At 24.9% G+C, this 19335-nt stretch overlaps 1 protein-coding gene across 2 annotated transcripts in view; it reads left to right on the top strand.

The window, feature by feature from the left end:
• The window catches only part of LOC136075485 (uncharacterized), a 190598-nt gene that overhangs the window by 59960 nt on the left and 111303 nt on the right, over positions 1-19335 (top strand). For both annotated transcript variants that reach the window (XM_065788837.1, XM_065788838.1), the window contains exons 4-5: positions 6553-6744; positions 17254-17480. In XM_065788837.1, the coding sequence (XP_065644909.1) occupies positions 6553-6744; positions 17254-17480 (419 nt within the window). The remainder of the gene's footprint in view (positions 1-6552; positions 6745-17253; positions 17481-19335) is intronic.

Raw genomic sequence — 19335 nt, 5'->3', positions numbered from 1 at the left:
TAATTTTTTGTTGTTAACAAGTAAAAATTAATAAACGGGGCGGGGGTCTTAATAAGCTTAGGATGAATGGGAATGTTTCCAAAATTTAATAAGTGTCCCCCCCCCTCTTTGTATTAAGGAGTCGAGAGTACTAATGTCTTTTATGCAATCAGAAAAAGATTCATTGGATTCTTTTATGACTTTAGTTAGATATTTGCGAATCTCTCCATCACTTTTTATTTGATTTAAAAAAAAGTTTATTTCTCTGTGCTGCTGAAAGATTTTTTTCAAGCATTTTTCTTTTATTGTCAATAAGTTTTGAAACGACAGATGTTTTTCTTTTTTTTGTTTTTATTCATTTACATTATCGCTCCAGTCCGAAATATCCTTGTGATAACTGATTACATTTTCAATATTATTTAAAGTTATTTTTTCACTACTTGAAATACCAAATGGTAATGGCTTTTTGTTAGCTGAACCATCCTATATCGAGACAAGATTATCATAGTGTTCAAAAACAATTTTCCCACTGCCACTTCTTGACCCAGAACTACAGACACTACAGCTTTAGAAAATGCTTGTCTAATTTCTTTTGTTTTTTCCTGGATTCTTTTTTTTTCCTATAGAAATAAACTTTTTTTTTTTGACAAAACTCTGTCTTAAGGAGGGCTTGGTTTTGACTATATAGTTCTTTAAAATTTAATGGTAAATTTGGAATGACTGATCCTGAATCCAAACAAGTTTTCATCGACATATTTATTTGCTATATCTTTTCCGATATAAGAGTACTGTGCTTGTTTATCAGCGTCAAAGTCTAAATTTTTAAACATCATAGAGGATTTATATGCCTGTATAGACTTTATTAAATCTTCTACCATTTTTGCGCTCCATATAAAATGCTTGTTTAAACTTTTCACCACCTTTTCAGTTTTATTTTTATATTCGTCAGAATGTTTGCTTAAACTTCCAAAGACATCATTCGCTTTTTTATTTTCTTGAGAATTTAATTCCTGTATTACAACTTCGTCAGAATGATTGCTTAAACTTTCACAAGCTTTGTTTGTTTCATTATTTTCTTTATAATTAAATTCGAGCATTTCACTTAGGTCAGACATTTTTTAGATTGATTAAAAAAAATGACGCATGCGTATTATGAAGAAAACTGTGTCGCGTTGGTGGGATCCCACTCTAAACAAACGAGATCTCAGTTATCCGGGCTAGCCTGTTTGTTATCTAAACAAGTTTAACTTTTATATGTAAATCTTAAAGCTTGCGAGATCTCGTTTAAACGAGCCAGCTCGGCTAAACGGGCTAGCCCGGTTCATATAAACAGCCCCTAAATAAATTAAAGAAAATTTAAAAAAAGTTTTTTTGAGCAATTATTGTTTTTAATATAAAATATTATAGATTAACTCTTATATAAATAAGTATAGAAATTTTTATATAATTACTCGTATAAATTTATATATTTTCATATTCTCAGGAAAATAAAAATTTAATAAAAATTTGGCGCTTTTGTCGCTGGGTGAAAATCACCCGTTGTACCCGCCTTCCGCCGGGCCTAGGTATAAACAACTAATAAAAGTCATTTTTGGCTATATAATAGAATAAATGTCAATACAATGTCATTACAAATATCTATATAAGCAGAATGTTATGCTTTAAGTAACAAAATTTGATTTCAAGGATTGCTTAAATTTACTAAAACTGGGAACATTGCTAATCTGATATTTTAAAACTGCATTTTAAAATATCAGGCTCTGACATTTTAAAATGTCGGATTCGGTTGACGGTAGTTTTGTTATGGAACTTTGGTGCTAGAAGTGCAATATTTTGCTTTATTTACAATATTTCAACTTAGGTACATATTCTTCTACAAAAAATTAGGTTTCTGCTACATAATCTTTTTCAATAAAGTTTTGTATGCATGTAGAAAATAAGTTTTTAAACTTTTCTGGATAGTTTCAAAAATGTTCTCAACATTCCTTCAATATAAATTTGATGTCTTATCAACAACAAAGTTTTTAGAAAAGTTAATTCAATAAAAGCGGTTGTAACTATAAAAAAAAACTATAGAAAAATGAAGTTTAACTCTTCTACTTTTCAAAAAAGTCTATGCTGATATAAAATTCTTAAAAATAACACAACAAAATACATTACAACTCAAAAGCACGCTTTGATAAAATGGTCGAAGATTTCTATTGCATAATCGGTGCCGTAACTCATTGGATACGCACGTACCAAAAATTCTTTACTAATTTTTATCAGATAAAATAATCTTAAAAAGTGCTAGGTTGGCACTAGTAAACCCAGTATAAACTCCTATAACAAAGAGGAATAAGATACTTTTTAACTAAATTAGGCCAACTTAGCATTTTTAAACAAAAAATAAAAGAATGACCCTACCTTAAATGAGAAATAAAAGAACACTCCCTTTGCCCCCTTTTCCACTGAACTTCTATTTTCAATCAAATTCAATCAAATTAGTTGTAATCATTAAAAACAAATTGCAGGAGTTGATCAAGTAAAATCAAAACTGAGGCTATAATATTGTACTATAGAAATAATATAATATTTTCACTTATTATGTAAACTTGTATTTACCTTGAATTATATTATAATTGTTTCAAGTTTGAATCATTTTAATTAAAAAGTTAACAAAAGTATCTTTATCTTTAGTTTAATAATCTAACTGAATTTGAATTATTTAAAATATTTATTGGTGAGGAAACTAAACAACCAAAAACTATTTTTACAAATATAACAGATTGTATTTTAATAATTGCTAAGGCACTTGGCTCCAATGAATTGACATTTACCTAAAATCATTAGTTCAGAATGACAAAGATTTCAGCATCTAAAGAAAATTGGCTATGTTGGCATAAAATTTGAGGCTGGTAAGGAAACCTTGCTTGAAAAGTATATTTTGGATTTTTGTAATCATACAATAAAAACTTATATAATTAAATATATTCTACAAGAATAATTACACAATTTCTATTAAACAATTAGTCAATTGGATTAACTTTTTAGCTGCTTATTATAAAATCTTTAAAATTTATAGATTTATTTAGATTATCTGAAAACATCAATTGATGAGAAAAGATGAGCAAGATATGATTTAGATAAAAAGCCTTTAGATAAAAAAGGATCATAAACAACAACTTCATTGAACCGAAAAACTATATGTTTTGAATATGAATGATGTTGTGATCTTGAAAATATTAGTTTAACCAAATTATGGGGATTTTTGTTCATAAAATCTCAAGATAAGTGTGAAAAAAGATTATAACCAATATCTCAAGATATTGGTTATGATCTTTTTCCTGAAAAACACAAGGATAACTCTTTTAATAAGGTTCCCATAGAAACAGCTATAGAAACATGTCAATTTATACAGACTGAGCTCTGGGTATTCATATAGAAACTAAAAACTGCTGGTTTTAATATATTGCCTGATTGGAAATATTTTAGAAAAAACAATCTGAAGTAACACCAATTATTATGAACTATCTGAACTTCTGGTTTTTACTTCAGTCAGTTAAACTGATATTAATTAAACTTCAGGCTGTCAAACTGATAGTGCAAAGGATATTGAAGAACATTTTTTTAGATTTAAGTAGTGATAATATGCTAATTAAAATAAAGTTTGGATTTAATCATAGTGGAAGCCATACAATATTTAATCAAAAAGATAGTGTTAACATTAGCAATATTATACTAACAATGTTCTGTTTACTTTCACACAAAAAATGCAGGTTTGTTAATATGGTTGCAAAAGTCACCAAATGCCCCACCAAGTCACAGAGTGCTGAGTTTTAAAATATGAAAAGAATCAAGAGAAACTCTTCAATCATTGTCTGTCTTTAATTCTGACATTAAAGACTTAAAAAATAAAGGTTTTCTTATAAATAAAGAGGAAAAACAATTTAATGTAAAGGTGGTAGTGCAGTCATACATAAAGGGTATGAAAGCAGCGAATCTTTATTCGGAAGTTTGAGGTGTGTAATGTAATCTAGATATTGAAAAAGCTGAAAATGGTTTATTAATTAATACATAACTATTAATGAAATGTTTAACCAACTTGAACAAAAAGATGGTTCTTTACTTAAAAAGAGAAATGATTATATCATAAAGGCCGGACAAGTTTTCCAACCTGTGATGCATAGCCAATGCAAATAAATTTCTTTTAATCTGTTCATATTATTCTAAATTCATGATATGTGAGCAATTATTATTAATAAATTTACATTAAAATTTAACAATTATTGATAATAAAATGACATTTTAAAATTTACTGATATTTATATAGATTCTTCATGCTTCACTGCTTATATTTGACTATTCCAGAAAGATTGTTGTACGGGTGAAAGCTAATGTTTTAGATTGGTCTGAGTTCTCTTCCTGTGCTTCAAATTGATTTCTGAAGCAAGCAAAGACTTCATTACAAACAAAGATATTTAAAAAAAAACATATAAAATGGGACTACCTTGATACAACTGGAAGGAGGAGCAACAACAGCAGGTAATATGGCTAGAGAACTATTGTAAAAATAATCAAACAGGGATTTAATTATTGCATAATTGCCTGTTCAGTATCATGCAACATTTCAAAGATTTAGATCGATGCTCACAGTAATTCTTCAAGTATTTTCCCCATAAATAAAAATTTATGTGGGTCTATATAAAAGTTATTGTACAGGTTTTTATATATTATATAGTTAGCAAGTTTCCTCCTGTTACACAAATAAATTTACCTGGACCGTGGATCAGTATAGCACTATCACTACACAAACTAATTAGTCATTCTTAGAAGCTAATTTTGAATAACAAGAAAAGAGTTGTGGGAAATCTTGACGAGTCAGGGTTAAAAGGCGATAACGAAATATTACGAATAATATCTACTCAACTCTCAAGAAAAAACTCCCTAATTGTCAATTTAACAGACACCATTAACTGAATGTGGATATCATCTGATCCAATTATTTGTGACAAGAGATACAAGTCAAAGCCATTCAGCAAACTTGTAATGAAAGAGGACATTATGATATGTATTGTCATAAATAAAATGTCTCTAACAACATTTTATCTGAAGACGACACACATTTTGAAATGTTAAGATATTAATTTACGTATTAAATTATGTATTTTAGTACTTCTTTTGATAATTTCTATTGTTTTAGTCATTGATTAAATATACATACATATTTATATACATTTATATGTATTTTTGTTTTAACCAATGAAAATGAAAATTTTATGAAGTTTTAAATAATTTGTTTTTCCATATTTTGACCTAAATATGCTGCAGCAAAATTATTTTTTAGTTTTTCCAAAATTTATACATAAAAACCTTTCTGAAAAGTCCTTAATCAACCCCATAGCACTTTTAATTCAAAAGTTATGAACCAATGTTCATTCAAATAGCTATTTGGCTCGCTGTGCATTATCCCCTTTTTTTAAGGGAAATTAGTATCTGGAAAAAATTTTATCTTAAATAAGATCAAAATATAATTTTCGCGAATATATTTAATTTCATCAAAATATATTTTAACTCAAAAGATATGGTCAAATAAAGTTTATAAACCTCTATTTAGGGGGTTATAAATTAGGAGAAAAAAAAAATGTTTTTTAAATTTGCATTTAACGGTTTCTACCTCTTATTAACCTATTTGAAAAAATGACTTAAAAAATACCTTTTGAATTACACTGTATAAAAATTGTATGTTATAACTTAATCTTTAGTTTAGTTTTGGCAACATAATTTTCCACATTTTTTTTCAAAAGACTTTTTTTTCCCCGCTAATCTGATAGAGCTTATTGATTGTTAATTTACTATTGGAAAAAGGTTTATCAGATAAATATTTGTTTTTTCTTTTAAAAATTGTTTTCATAATAATACCTAATTTTCTTGCATTTTTGAACTTGAATTTAATTTCATACTATTAAAGTTGTATGAAGTCAAGTAAATTAAATTAATATTAAAAATAGTATGAATTTAATTTATTGTGGCTAAGCTTAATGCTCAGGTGCAATAAAAGTTTTTAGGTTTAATATAGAATCATAATAAATGTTAAACAGACTTCGAACATTTTTGGGCTTATTTTAAAAGTCACTCGACTTCACGATAAATAAATGTTTTTAGAAACCAATATCAAATCTAGCACTAGTTAAAATTTATAACTTGGCAAAGAAATAATCAAATACAATTTTGTTTATGCAATTACTAAATAAGTAAAAGAAATATTATCTTAGTTAATAATCAACAGGACCCTAATCTCTATAGCCAAAATGAGAAAAACACATTTAAAGTTTTATAGCACTTTGTGCTACTGATCGCAATAGGAGCCCCGTTGTAAATCTATTTTTTTTTTCACTTTTGGGTTTTGGAGTTTTTAAAAAATATCAAAAACTCTTTACATATATGTGTTGGCTAAAATCAGCTCTTTAACACTTGTGGTTTGTGTACAGTGACCTAAAGTATAGGGTATGGCACTAGTTAAAACTAATTTAATATAAAAAATCATTATATTAATGCACAAAATAATAACCTCTCATTTTTTTTATTTAATAGATTTAATAATTGGAGCTGGAAAAGGTGTAATTTCAGTAATAACTGGACTTCGTGATGCAGATTATTCAAGTGTTGTGACAGGTTCCTTAAATATAATTTCTTCTCTACTAATGTTTGGTGGTCCACACACTGCAATACTTGGATCAATTATTTCTCTTGTTTCATTCAGTTTGACAGTATTTATGTCAAAAGGTTAAATTTTAATTTATTTATTTATACACTAAGTTTATATGAATAAAAAACACAAAACTACAAATTTATTTTTTATCTAAAACTCCTAGTAAAAAAAATTGTGCAATATCACTTTTTCAATTAAAATAAGATCATATATATATATATATATATATATATATATATATATATATATATATATATATATATATATATATATATATATATATATATATATATATTTATATATATATATATATATATATATTTATGTATATATATATATATATATATATATATTTATATATATATATATATATATATATATATATATATATATATTTATATATATATATATATATATATTTATATATATACTATATATATATATATATATATATATATATATATATATATATATATATATATATATATATAAATATATATTTAAACAATTTTAAAATGTATTCTGCAAAATAGAGTGCCTAATGTTCTTAAAAAAAACAGAGCAATTATAAATTAGTAGAAAATCACTTAACAAAAATTTTTCTCATTTAACACTGTGTTTCATCAATAAAGACTCATCAGCAATAAAAAAATTGCAATTTTCTTCAGTTTTTTCATTTAGGATTTCTTTTTTGTTTAACAAAGCATTATTGTGACTTTTTATATATTCTTTCCATATATTTTGTACAACTGAAGCTAACTTTAGTTGTATTTTGGTTAAAAGTTTTATGTAATTAATTAGATGGCGGGAAATAGTTATCGACCATTTTTAAAAACACTTTTCCTATGTTAGTGGAAATATTTTTGCTATATGGGGGGTTGAACAAAATTGCATTTCTAGTACTATTTCGCTTTTTTGTATTCTTTTTTTCAAGGTCAAATTTTTGTTCAAAATTTTCAAAACCACTTTTTTTAAGGGCATCTTCAAATATTTGTTTAGAGGAATTGAATACATTTTCAACAGAGGAGTTTTGGTTTAGCCTGTTATTAATTGAAATTGGGATTTGTTTTAGAATTTGGGGTGGATGATTTAAGTTAATATTAATTTTCAGAGAGGTTAAATGTGACATCAAAAAAGTTCACAATTTTTAAATTTAAGTTTATTTCGATTTGAAAGCCAATATTTAAAAATATTTTTATATCTTTTCTAATTTTATTGAGCTGCGGACCAGATATTTTACGCATTACTATTGAACCATCATCGTGATAAAGGCCTAAATCATTTATATTGATTATTTTACTTAATAAATCTAAAAAGTATAGTCCAACAAATTCACAAATCTCTGCTCTGTCATAACTGCCCATATTGACTGCCAAAGCAGTCATGCATCTTTTTCTAAGTTTTCTTAATAAAATAAAGTAAGTTTTTTCTAAAATGTTTAATTATACGAATTGTTTCTTCAGGAATAACTGTGTAGCTTTTTGCAAATTCAATTGTTTTATCTAAAAGTTATTGAAGGGTAAAAGTCATTAATATTATAATGAATAAATGTGCAGTCATTTTTGTTTTAGATTATGAAGAACTAATTTATAACATCAGTGGTATTTTTCCACTATTGGATATTTAATTTATTTCTAAGAATATTATTAATTTTGTCCAATTTAATTTTGCTTACATGTCCAATCTCACTTTTTGAGGGAATCAATAACCTGAAGGAAGTTTGTTTTGAAAATTTGGTTTATGGTCTTTTAGTGTTACAAAGGCTTGTGTGGGGCTGTTGATTTTATTCTGTTATCAAGGTTTATTTTTTTAACAATACTTTGCGTTTCTAAATTAATTTTTAGGGGCTTTTTCATAAGAACTAGTAATATTGTCACGTAAATTTTTTTTTATAGTTTTCTGTTGTGAGTTAGTAAATGTTATTTGTTTTATCAGCAAAAACCAAAATATTAGGGTTTGATTTAATTGTTTTAACATATATATTGTTTCATCAATAAAGACTCATCTTTCATCTTTGATGAAACACAGTGTTAAATGAGAAAAATTTTCGATAGGTGATTTTCTACTAATTTATAGTTGCTCTGTTCTTTTAAGAACACTGAGCACTCTATTTTGCAGAATACTTTTTAAAATTGTTTAAATATATATTCATTTTAAAATTGTTTAATATATATGTTAAATCACTTAAAGAAAATTTTTCTCATTTAACACTGTGTTTCATCAAAGATGAAATATGAGTCTTTCATCTTTGATAAAAAACTCATCTTTCTTTTTTTTGATGAAAAATATAGAAAGAATTATAAAAAGTCACAATAATGCTTTGTTAAACAAAAAAGAAATCCTAAATGAAAAAACTGAAGAATATTGTAATTGTAAACAAAAACAACAGTTTTCCAATGAGTGGAAGTTGTTTATCAAAAAATGTGGTATATAAATGTGTTGTTTCCTCTAAGAATGTACCTGATAAACAATATATTGGCATAACAGAGGGTGAATGGAAAAAATATTTTTTCTTTTAAAAATAAAAAGTATTCAAAAGACACCATGCTGTCAAAATGTATATGGGAATTAAAAGATAAAAATATTGCTGATATTATACTGAATTGGTCCATCCTTAAAACAGCGCCTGCATATAACAATATTTCCAAAAAATGTATACTATGCCTACAAGAAAAATTTGAAATAATTACACATGCAAACCAAAAATGTTTTTTAAACAAAAAAATCAGAATTAATTTCTAAATGCAGGCACGAAAATAAGTTTCTCCTAAAAAACTGTAAAAATAAATGAGCTCAAATATTAGTTAAATAATGTCCCCCTTTTAAAAAATATATTTTTAAAAAAGCATAAGTGATCATTTCCAAAGAATTCTTTTTTATAAAAGTGTCAGCAACCTCCACAAATGTGTGAAAGTTTGCAGTTGTAAAGACATTTGCAGTTGTAAAAAAATTTTCTTAAAGTGATTTTCTACAAATATATATATATATATATATATATATATATATATATATATATATATATATGATATATATATATATATATGATATATATATATATATATGTATTATATATATATATATATATATATATATATATATATATATATATATATATATATATATATATATATATATATATATATATATATATATATATATATATATATATATATATATATATATATATATGATATATATATATATATATGATATATATATATATATATGTATTATATATATATATATACTATATATATATATATTTTTATATAAGTATATATATATGTATATATATATATATGTATATATATATATATGTATATATATATATGTATATATATGTATATATATATATATATATATATATATATATATATATATATATATATATATATATATATATATATATATATATATATATATATATATATAATCTTTGTATAGTAGTTGAAAGAGATTGATAAAAAAAGTTTCTTTAAATAGTTTTTTTAACATCAACAATTAATAAATATTTTAATGTCGTTTAAATGTTAAAACAATAATCAACTATGTTCACATTTTTAACAATTTTCTTGTTTAGTTTAGTTTAATAAAACCTAATGACATGTAATTTTTAAATTTTTTTTATATATGACCCCTTTACAAACCTTTTAAAACGTTTTCCTTAAAATAAACCTAAATAAACTTTTTACGTATATCTATTAACATATTTAAGTTCATTATTTTATACTAAAACCAATTAAAAATTTATTCAAAAGATATTCACTAAACAAGATCCCCGATTTCCCCATTGATAATGGTATTTTTCTGTCTAAAATAATGAATTTTTAGATCCAAACTTTTTAATTTGAAATGTATTTGTAATATAAATTAAAGCATTATTTAAATTTTCAAAAATTTGGTTTTTGAATTGCTTTCTTATTTATCTGTGGAAGAATTTTTCAGTGGGGTTCTACTGCACGTAAAAGAAGTTCTTTCTGCTCTTCATCTTTGATTATAGATTTTGCATCGTTTTGAAATAGTTTTACAACTCGTTCTGCTGTATCATTTACAGGTATTATGCTGTATCATTTACATTGATTTAATATGCTCAAACATTTGTTGAAAATTTGCGTTAGCTTTCCAAAACTTTGGGGATTGGGGTAACCAACCACCAACTTTGTTTGAATATACAAATAAATTTAGAATGTTGCTTGATTTTGGTCCTACTAAATCAGTTAAACTAATACTCAGTTTCCAAAGAGGAAATTGTGGAAAGCTTTATACATGTTCCCAGTTTTCTTTTATATTTTTAAGAATTATTTTAACAATTTTAGCTTTATCATGATCAGACACTTTATCAAAAAATAGTGAAAGAGGAGACATTTCTTTGGTTAAATACCAAAAATGTCGATTAAATGTTTCGAAGGCAGCAACAGCAACATCATTGTCAATTTTTATAAAAAGAAGCATTTCTTTGTAGAATTCTAAGTCATTAAATGATGCATCAATTGTTTTGTACATGTAAACCACATTTTCACATAAAATGACATTGTAAATTTACGAGACTGTGATAACTTATTTATATAACTTAAATATAGATAAATATATGAAACTTTCTTTATAATCTGTCAATTCAGCAAAAGCAAACATTTTTGATGTATACAAAGTTGTACACAACTATCTAGCATGATGGAAAGCCCCAGGTTTGCTCCACTGTACATTTATTTGTTTTGCATTCAGTAATTGCAAAGCAAATTGGCAACATTCTTGATAATCATCTATTAATATTTTTTGAGACTTCCGGTTAAGTAAACCAGACAAGAAATTTTTGCTTCTGCTTGATTGATCTTTATTACTGGTTCTTCAGCTTTAATATTTCTCAAAGTGAAATCTGAACTAATGAAAGTTTAGGCCATACATCATTTTTAAAGTGTCTAAATGGCTCATAATTTGGAGATCGACATTCTCCAAATATTGTTAAATAAACAGATGACAATACTGTTTCTAAGATATGGTGTCTGCAGGCACATTAAAGTAACTTTTTGTTAAAGTGTTCTTTGATTAACTTTGCAGAGCGATTTATCCATTCTGAATTTGTGTCAAAAATCATTGCTACAAGTATTTTTTGTAGTTTCCAGCCCTTAACAGCATCTATGGTTGCTGTTGCCTAACTTTTTCCAGTTATATCAGAAATCCTGGACACACACAGCAATTTTCTTTCAGGTGCACTCGGTTTTCCTGTTAATACAATACCATTAGATCAATAAAAAAGCGTTCTATTTTAACATCTACCTACCTTAACATCTACCTGAATGGAAGAGTACCTGGGTGAAATGAATGGTTTTTTCAACCGCTAAAGAAACTTTAGGGTGTTCTAATGTCCTAATTTTTTTTCTGTTTAGTAACAGCAATTTCTTCCTTTTTATTGGATTCTTTATTGTTGAATTCTGGCAATACATTGGATCTATCTTTTTTTATATTTTCCTTTTTTGATTTCACTTTTTCAATAGCTTTTAATTTCTGTGATTCTTTTTGCTGCTTTCTTTTTACTTTTCATAGTATAACTCTTATCTAATGAACCCAAAAATTCCTTTTTTAGTTGACGCTGATCTGATGAGAAAATCTAAATCTGATAATTGACTATTGATGTCACAAGAGGTATCTTTTCTAATCAAATCTTCTGCATTTGATGCCGAAATCTTAAACAGAGGTGATAACTTATTAGTAAAACTCAGAAGGTTGCGCCTAATAACATTTTTTTTTTTCATTTTTTAACACGTTCCCTCTGATATGTATCAGATGCAGTATCATTCTAACAGTCTATATTTTGTTTTGTTTGAATTTCTGCCATTTTTCAAAATACGTATACTTTTTGGCAAATGGCAGATGCAACTACTTTCTTACCAGTTATAATGTAAGATATAAATAATGGCGTAAAACCTCAAGTTTCAACTTTTTCTCAAGTTAATATTGCCCATATCAGATTGAATTTTTTTTATATATGCTATAGATAAAAAGCAAATAATTACAAATATTATAAATATAAAGTTATTTATAATAAAATAGCTGCATTCATAGTAAAAAATTTCATTATCTCAAAATTTGCATATAATTTTTATAATTCAATAATTTTTGATAATGGAATAAAAATTGATTCTAAAGTTAAATGCTTTAATTACATTTACTAATATCATCTGATACGTAGTGTTGAATTATAATGGCATCAAATTTGATACAAAACATGTTTAATTGGAACATTACATATTTAGCCTAAAATCACTGTTTAATGTTTAACCGTTTTTTAAAAGTGGGCGGCAGAGGAGGCAAAACTTTTAAAACAGAGGCGGGGAGGTTAAATTTTAAAATTTTTTAAAAACCTTATTTTTGCTTTTAATGGACAAAATGACACACAAAACTTTTTGGGACACTCCAATATATATATATATATATATATATATATATATATATATATATATATATATATATATATATATATATATATATATATATATATATATATATATATATATATATATATATATATGTATATATATATATGTATATATATATATATATATATTTATATATATATATATATATATATATATATATATATATATATATATAAATGTATGCGTATTTGTATATATATAAATATATATATTTCTTTTTATATTTTCTTATATAAATTTTCTTTTTTTTTCGATTTTTTATATTATATACATAAAATCGAATATATTTTTATATATTTGTAAAAATATATATTCCTTTTTATATTTTCTTAAATACAGTTTCTTCTTTTTTTGAAAAAGTTGTATTTTATAAGGGTAAGCAATTGCTGATATATATATATATATATTATATATATATATATATATATATATATATATATATATATATTTATATATATATATATATCACAAGTAAATATACAAATCACAAGTATATATATATATATATATATATATATATATATATATATATATATATATATATATATATATATATATATATATCACAAGTAAATATACAAATCACAAGTAAATATATATATATTTACTTGTGATTTAAAGTTTCAATATTTAAGGAAGATTGTATTTAAGATATACAATTTTGTAATTGCAATGTTGGGTTGAATACATTTTATTAATGGTGATCCATATAGATTAAAACAATGTGGGTTATTTTTAGTTGATCAATATTGGGTTTAGATCTTTAAAACAATCAGCTTTTACATTATTTTTACGTATCAATTCGATCAATGTTGGATGAAAAACATCACAAGGTGTTTTTAGTTGTGCCTGAATTAATACTTTGATTTATATCATTGTTGAACAAATAACTGTATATTAACATTGCATTTGCATCAGTAAAAACAGCCAACATTCGCGCCATTTAATTTATTCTATGATATTACTCTACAATATCGTAGAATCAATTATATAAAAATTTAAATTTCAAAAATTATTAAAAATAAGTCATTGTCACTAAATATATTTTAATAAAACCTTTATGTTCCACTTTTTTATTGGTGATGAACATATGCATTTTATTCTAATCTAAATCAGATTATTTTTCTCTAATGGCAAATGATATTTTTATATCCCTTCTCCCCCTCACTCTCCAACTTTTCAACTCTCATCATTGTGTTATGAAAAGTAGGTATTAAATGTAAGTAAATAGAGTTCTATAATATAATATAATAGAATTGCTCTAAGAAACTTGAGTGTTGTAGAAAAGTGTAAGCTACAAAGATAAGATAAAAATAGAAAAAAAAAAGATCATATCTTCAACATTTACTAAAAGTATAGAGTGCAAGTTCTATAATTTTAAATTCTTAAAGTTCTTAAATATAATTATTTTATTTTTCAAAATCCATGTTACTATAAAATTCTATAAAAATATTACTTTAAAATGCGTTCTTTCTTTACTTGCTAAGACAAGCTTCAAAAAACATGGCACTTTAGGGTGTCATGTGATAGAAAGTTGTTGGTTAAAATTGTTTATTATAATCATTTTAGTTTTATTTGAAATGAAAACCATAAAAAAAATATATTCACAAGTGATTATGAAATAGAAGCATAAATATTGAGGGGAAAAAAATAATAGTTTATTTACTTTTATAAAAAAAACTTTTATAATTTTAAAATCATAAATGTGAAGACTTAGTCATCTGATTCACCTTTAGGAGCTTTGAGCCTTATACTGCTCAGATATGGGTCAGATAGTTACAATCAGTTGTGTTTAATTTTTTGCTTTATTTTTTGGAAAAGTCTGCTGCTTCTTCAGCATAGCTCCTTTCAGCAGGATTTCATAACAGTAACCCATGCATATATTTAATTCACAGTGACATAAGATAACATGGATACAATTTTATGTACAGATTCTCAGTATTTTTTAGCTCCCTCATTTTATTCCTAGAATCACCTCTGTCCAAAGAATCATATTACTTCTAAGGCAAGTAAGTAAGAGGTAATTACTTGTGATGATTGGAAAAAATTTGCATTCACCTCTTCAATTATTCAATATTACTCAATATTGCACCCTTTTACTTGATTCTTGGGGATTTAACCCATCCCCCTCCTCCTCCTTCTTTATTTAAGAGCGACGCCCCCCCCCCCCAAAGTTATTTATATTTCATTATAGATCATATTATTTAAAATTACTTTATTTTCTTTTGGAAAAAAAGACAATATAATTATTAAAAACATGAAAACATTATGATTCCTGAATATTTTTGAATACTCATTTTTTTCTGCGCTATATATATATATATATATATATATATATTTAATTAAATTCACTGCTCTTAATAATCTTCGTTTGAATATTTATTGCTACATTTCTTAAATAGGAATATTTAAAAATAAGTTATTCGTTTGAATATACATTGCTACACTCCTTAAATAGGAACATTTATAAATAAGTTCCCATATTGCCAAGTCTTCTTATTTTAGTGTTGCTTGAAGTTTTCATTAGTAGTGTTAAAGTCTTGCAATTTAATTTCTTGCAATTTTTAATGGCATGATAAAAACTAGCCTCTGCGTATCCTTATTTAAATAACCTCTCATCAGCATAAAGTAGTGTTTTGGAGTTTTACTACAATTAGTTTAGATGTCACCATACATAGTTAACTCATCAAAATATATACTTTGGCTAACCATCATATTTATATCTTTAAATAATTAATTAAAAAGTATTTTGATTCTTTTAGTAATTTCCACTTTGGTTTCATTTCCGATTTTAGGTGATGTTTGGTAAGCAAGTAAAAATACTGAAGTAAACATTTTTTTTTTATGAATTTGAAATATTATTTGATCAACTAATTTACTTTCCTTAAATTTGTTTTTAGTAAAATCTTTTCTTCATTTTCATAAATGATTTTAAATATGTACATTTGATTTTCAACATTTATAGAAGACAATCTAAACAGAAAAAAAAATAGAGATGAAAAAGGATTTTCTTTTATTATTATATTATTTTATTAAATATATATTTATCAAATTAAAATAAAAATCTTTTTTTATGTAAACAACCTCAGGATTTTTAAAAAGAAAAATAATCTAATCAAAATCAAATAACGACAAAAAGGTTTTTATTTTACTTAATTTATTTACAATATTAATAAAAGTAATAATAAGAATAATTGTATAACAAAAATATATACACATATATATATATATATATATATATATATATATATATATATATATATATATATATATATATATATATATATATATATATATATATGAGAATCCGTTACAACCTAACATTAATGTAATAAAATGTTAATATTAATAAACAATATTTGAACAACTGAGAAGATAACAAAATCATATAATAGTATCAGTTAAGATGCAATATGTTATTATGGATGTTTTTCATAAAACTTTGATTTATTTTAGATGGATTAAAAAAAAGGTTAAACTGAAATGAGGAACTTTTTTGAATAACTAGATTTCATTCTCTTATCATTACATATTATTAAAAATAAGTATATAATAAATATTATATATAAAGATAATATCATTATTAAAATTAAAACAAATGGAGTGCCATACATCAGGTGAGAAGGAAATGAAAGACATACTGGTCTTTTAGATCTTGCTGTGAAAATATTAGCAGAACCATACTTTAGCTCTGAAGAAACATCTTGTGGGGTCATCTCTGTTTGGTTTTACACAACAAGCAATGAGCTGAGTACCATATTGTGTAAACCACAAAATAGCGTCATTTGTTTTTGTGACAAATAGTAAACAATGTTTGTGTCTTTAACAAAAAACATTCCTATAAATGTTATGTATGCTGTAGGGCTTTCATTGTGTATTTTTTAATTACAAGTTTCTATAAATGAGTAAATTGTAACCTCAATTATTTTTTATTATAAATATCTTTCTTAATGAAAAAAATTTACAATCATTAATAGCATGGATCATTTGTGATCCTATACAATTAAGACCTTTTATTTAAAATCATATCATAAATTTATCAAAGGTTTTTTAACATTGACGAATTTATTAATTGTTAAAGTCTTATTTTTTGAGTGCTAGATAAACTATTTCTCTGTTTTCCATTTCTCTCATAAACATTTTTTTTAGCTAAAAAAACACAAGACCAAATTATTTTGGAAGGAGTCAGAAATATCTTTCAGGAATTTGAAGATCAAGGTATGCAAGAGCAAACCAATTTTTATTTTAACCAATTATCTGTTGCAGAAAATCTTATTAAAGCAATCAGTTATGATATAAATGAGGAAGAAAGTCTAGAGGAAATTGAAAAAACAATATTTAAAATATATGAAGAGGAATATTTGGCAAGAGATAAGGTAAATAATTTTTTTTTTAATTTTTAGTCAAATATCAGCTAAGTACAAAAAACTGCAACTGCTCTTTTTATTAGGAAACAAAATCATTTTCTCCATCGGGTATATGTGTATACTTATATTTGTGTGTGACTTTTAATTTAACTCATTAAATTGGTAAGTTTTTGAACTAAGGGTATTTATGGGATGTTTTTTTAGAAATTATGACATATCGTAGAATACAAATTTTCTCTTCAATTTTTCTTTTCTTTTTTTAAAAAATGGAAAACAATGGGCTGTCAAATTATATTTGTGTTCATTCTAATCAAAGAAATTTTTTTTTATGATCAAAAAATATGTATAGATATTGATGACTTGAGTTTAATTTTTTGTGAGTTTAGACTTTTAGACAAGAAATCTTGTTAGAAGATGACAAATATGCATATTTTGCCTAAAGTGCCATTACAAATCTCTCTGTGGAAGTACCCTTTTGTTAATTTAAAAAATGTTTCTTGTATATTGATACCTTAAAGCAAAAAATGTCCACTTTTTGAAGTTTTTGGTAAATGTAAAAAATAGCTTTATTGTCTCCTAAAACTAAACTAAAATTGCTAAACTAAAGTAATACAAATCAAATTTATTTTACCAAGTTTAATGACAGTACAATGCTATAATTGCATATGCTACAATGCTAATATATAGAGGTTCTGCTTTTTTACAAAAAAAAAATTTTTAGTTTTTTTTTTGTTAATTTTTTTTAAACCGTTTTTTAACCTCTGAGTACTATCTGTGCAAATTGCAATTGTTTTTCACACCTTCGTGATTTGTTTGTTTTTTTTTTGTTTTGTTTTTTACTTCTCTTCTAATTTTGCATTATTTTTGACCATTCTTAAAAGCAATGTTTTTGTTTAAGTTTTTTATTTGGGGTCGTCTTTTTTTATTTTTTGAATAGAGGTATAATTGTTTGCTCTTTCGCGTGGAGATTTCTATTAAACATAAAGCATTTTTAAATTTAAATTACTTTAAATCACTGCATGGAAGCCAAATATGTTTTAAAGTTTTATTTGTTTTGATTTACTGATTGGATAAAGTGCATCACAGTATACCTTTAAACTGAATCAAAAAAACCTGTTAGGTTATTACAGTAACTTACTGTTACTCAACTATTAAATTTACTTCATATGCTCAAAGATTCGCAAAAGTTAGCCATACAAATGTTTCTATTTATATCTTATGTTGTTTACACATAATAAAAGCTTCTAACTAAAAATTGATATAACAAGAAATCTCGAATAGAATATAAAAACACGATACCAATTTTAATTGCTGCGGCTTCTGTAATTCACAGTGTCATAGGGAGGATCATTCCTGAAAGTTAAACGTATATCTTGCTACAGTAACAATATTAGATTTAGAACAGTGCAAGTGAGTAAGAAAGTTTTATTTAAATTGTAAACATTTTGAATATTTAATTGTTTTTTAAAAGTAGAAAACAAGATTAAGGGAGCGAATTCCAAAGATCTGATGTTCGAGGAAAAAAACTATACGAATAAGAGTTTTTGGAGCACTTAGAAAAAGGATAAGACTTTAAAATAAATGATTAAATGATGAGTAACACGAGAATGAATTTTAGTAGATGGCACAAAGACGCTAGCTCTAGAGCTGTGCCTATTGTAGTGTTTGTAGAAAAGAGAAAGAGAAGCAACATTATGAAAGTGTGAGTTGACGATGGTTGGAGGTTAGCTGCAAGAGCAGGTCCAAATATATTTACAATGCATTTTTGCACCTTGTCTAAAAAACAAAAAGGGATCATTGGAAGATTCACATCAGATATGGCATCAGTATTCCATACAAGGGCGGTTTGAGGTTCATAAAAATA

The sequence above is a fragment of the Hydra vulgaris genome, chromosome 01 (genome assembly GCF_038396675.1).
Source record: "Hydra vulgaris chromosome 01, alternate assembly HydraT2T_AEP".
Lineage (NCBI taxonomy): Eukaryota > Metazoa > Cnidaria > Hydrozoa > Anthoathecata > Hydridae > Hydra > Hydra vulgaris.
This window is presented reverse-complemented; position numbering and strand designations above follow the sequence as displayed.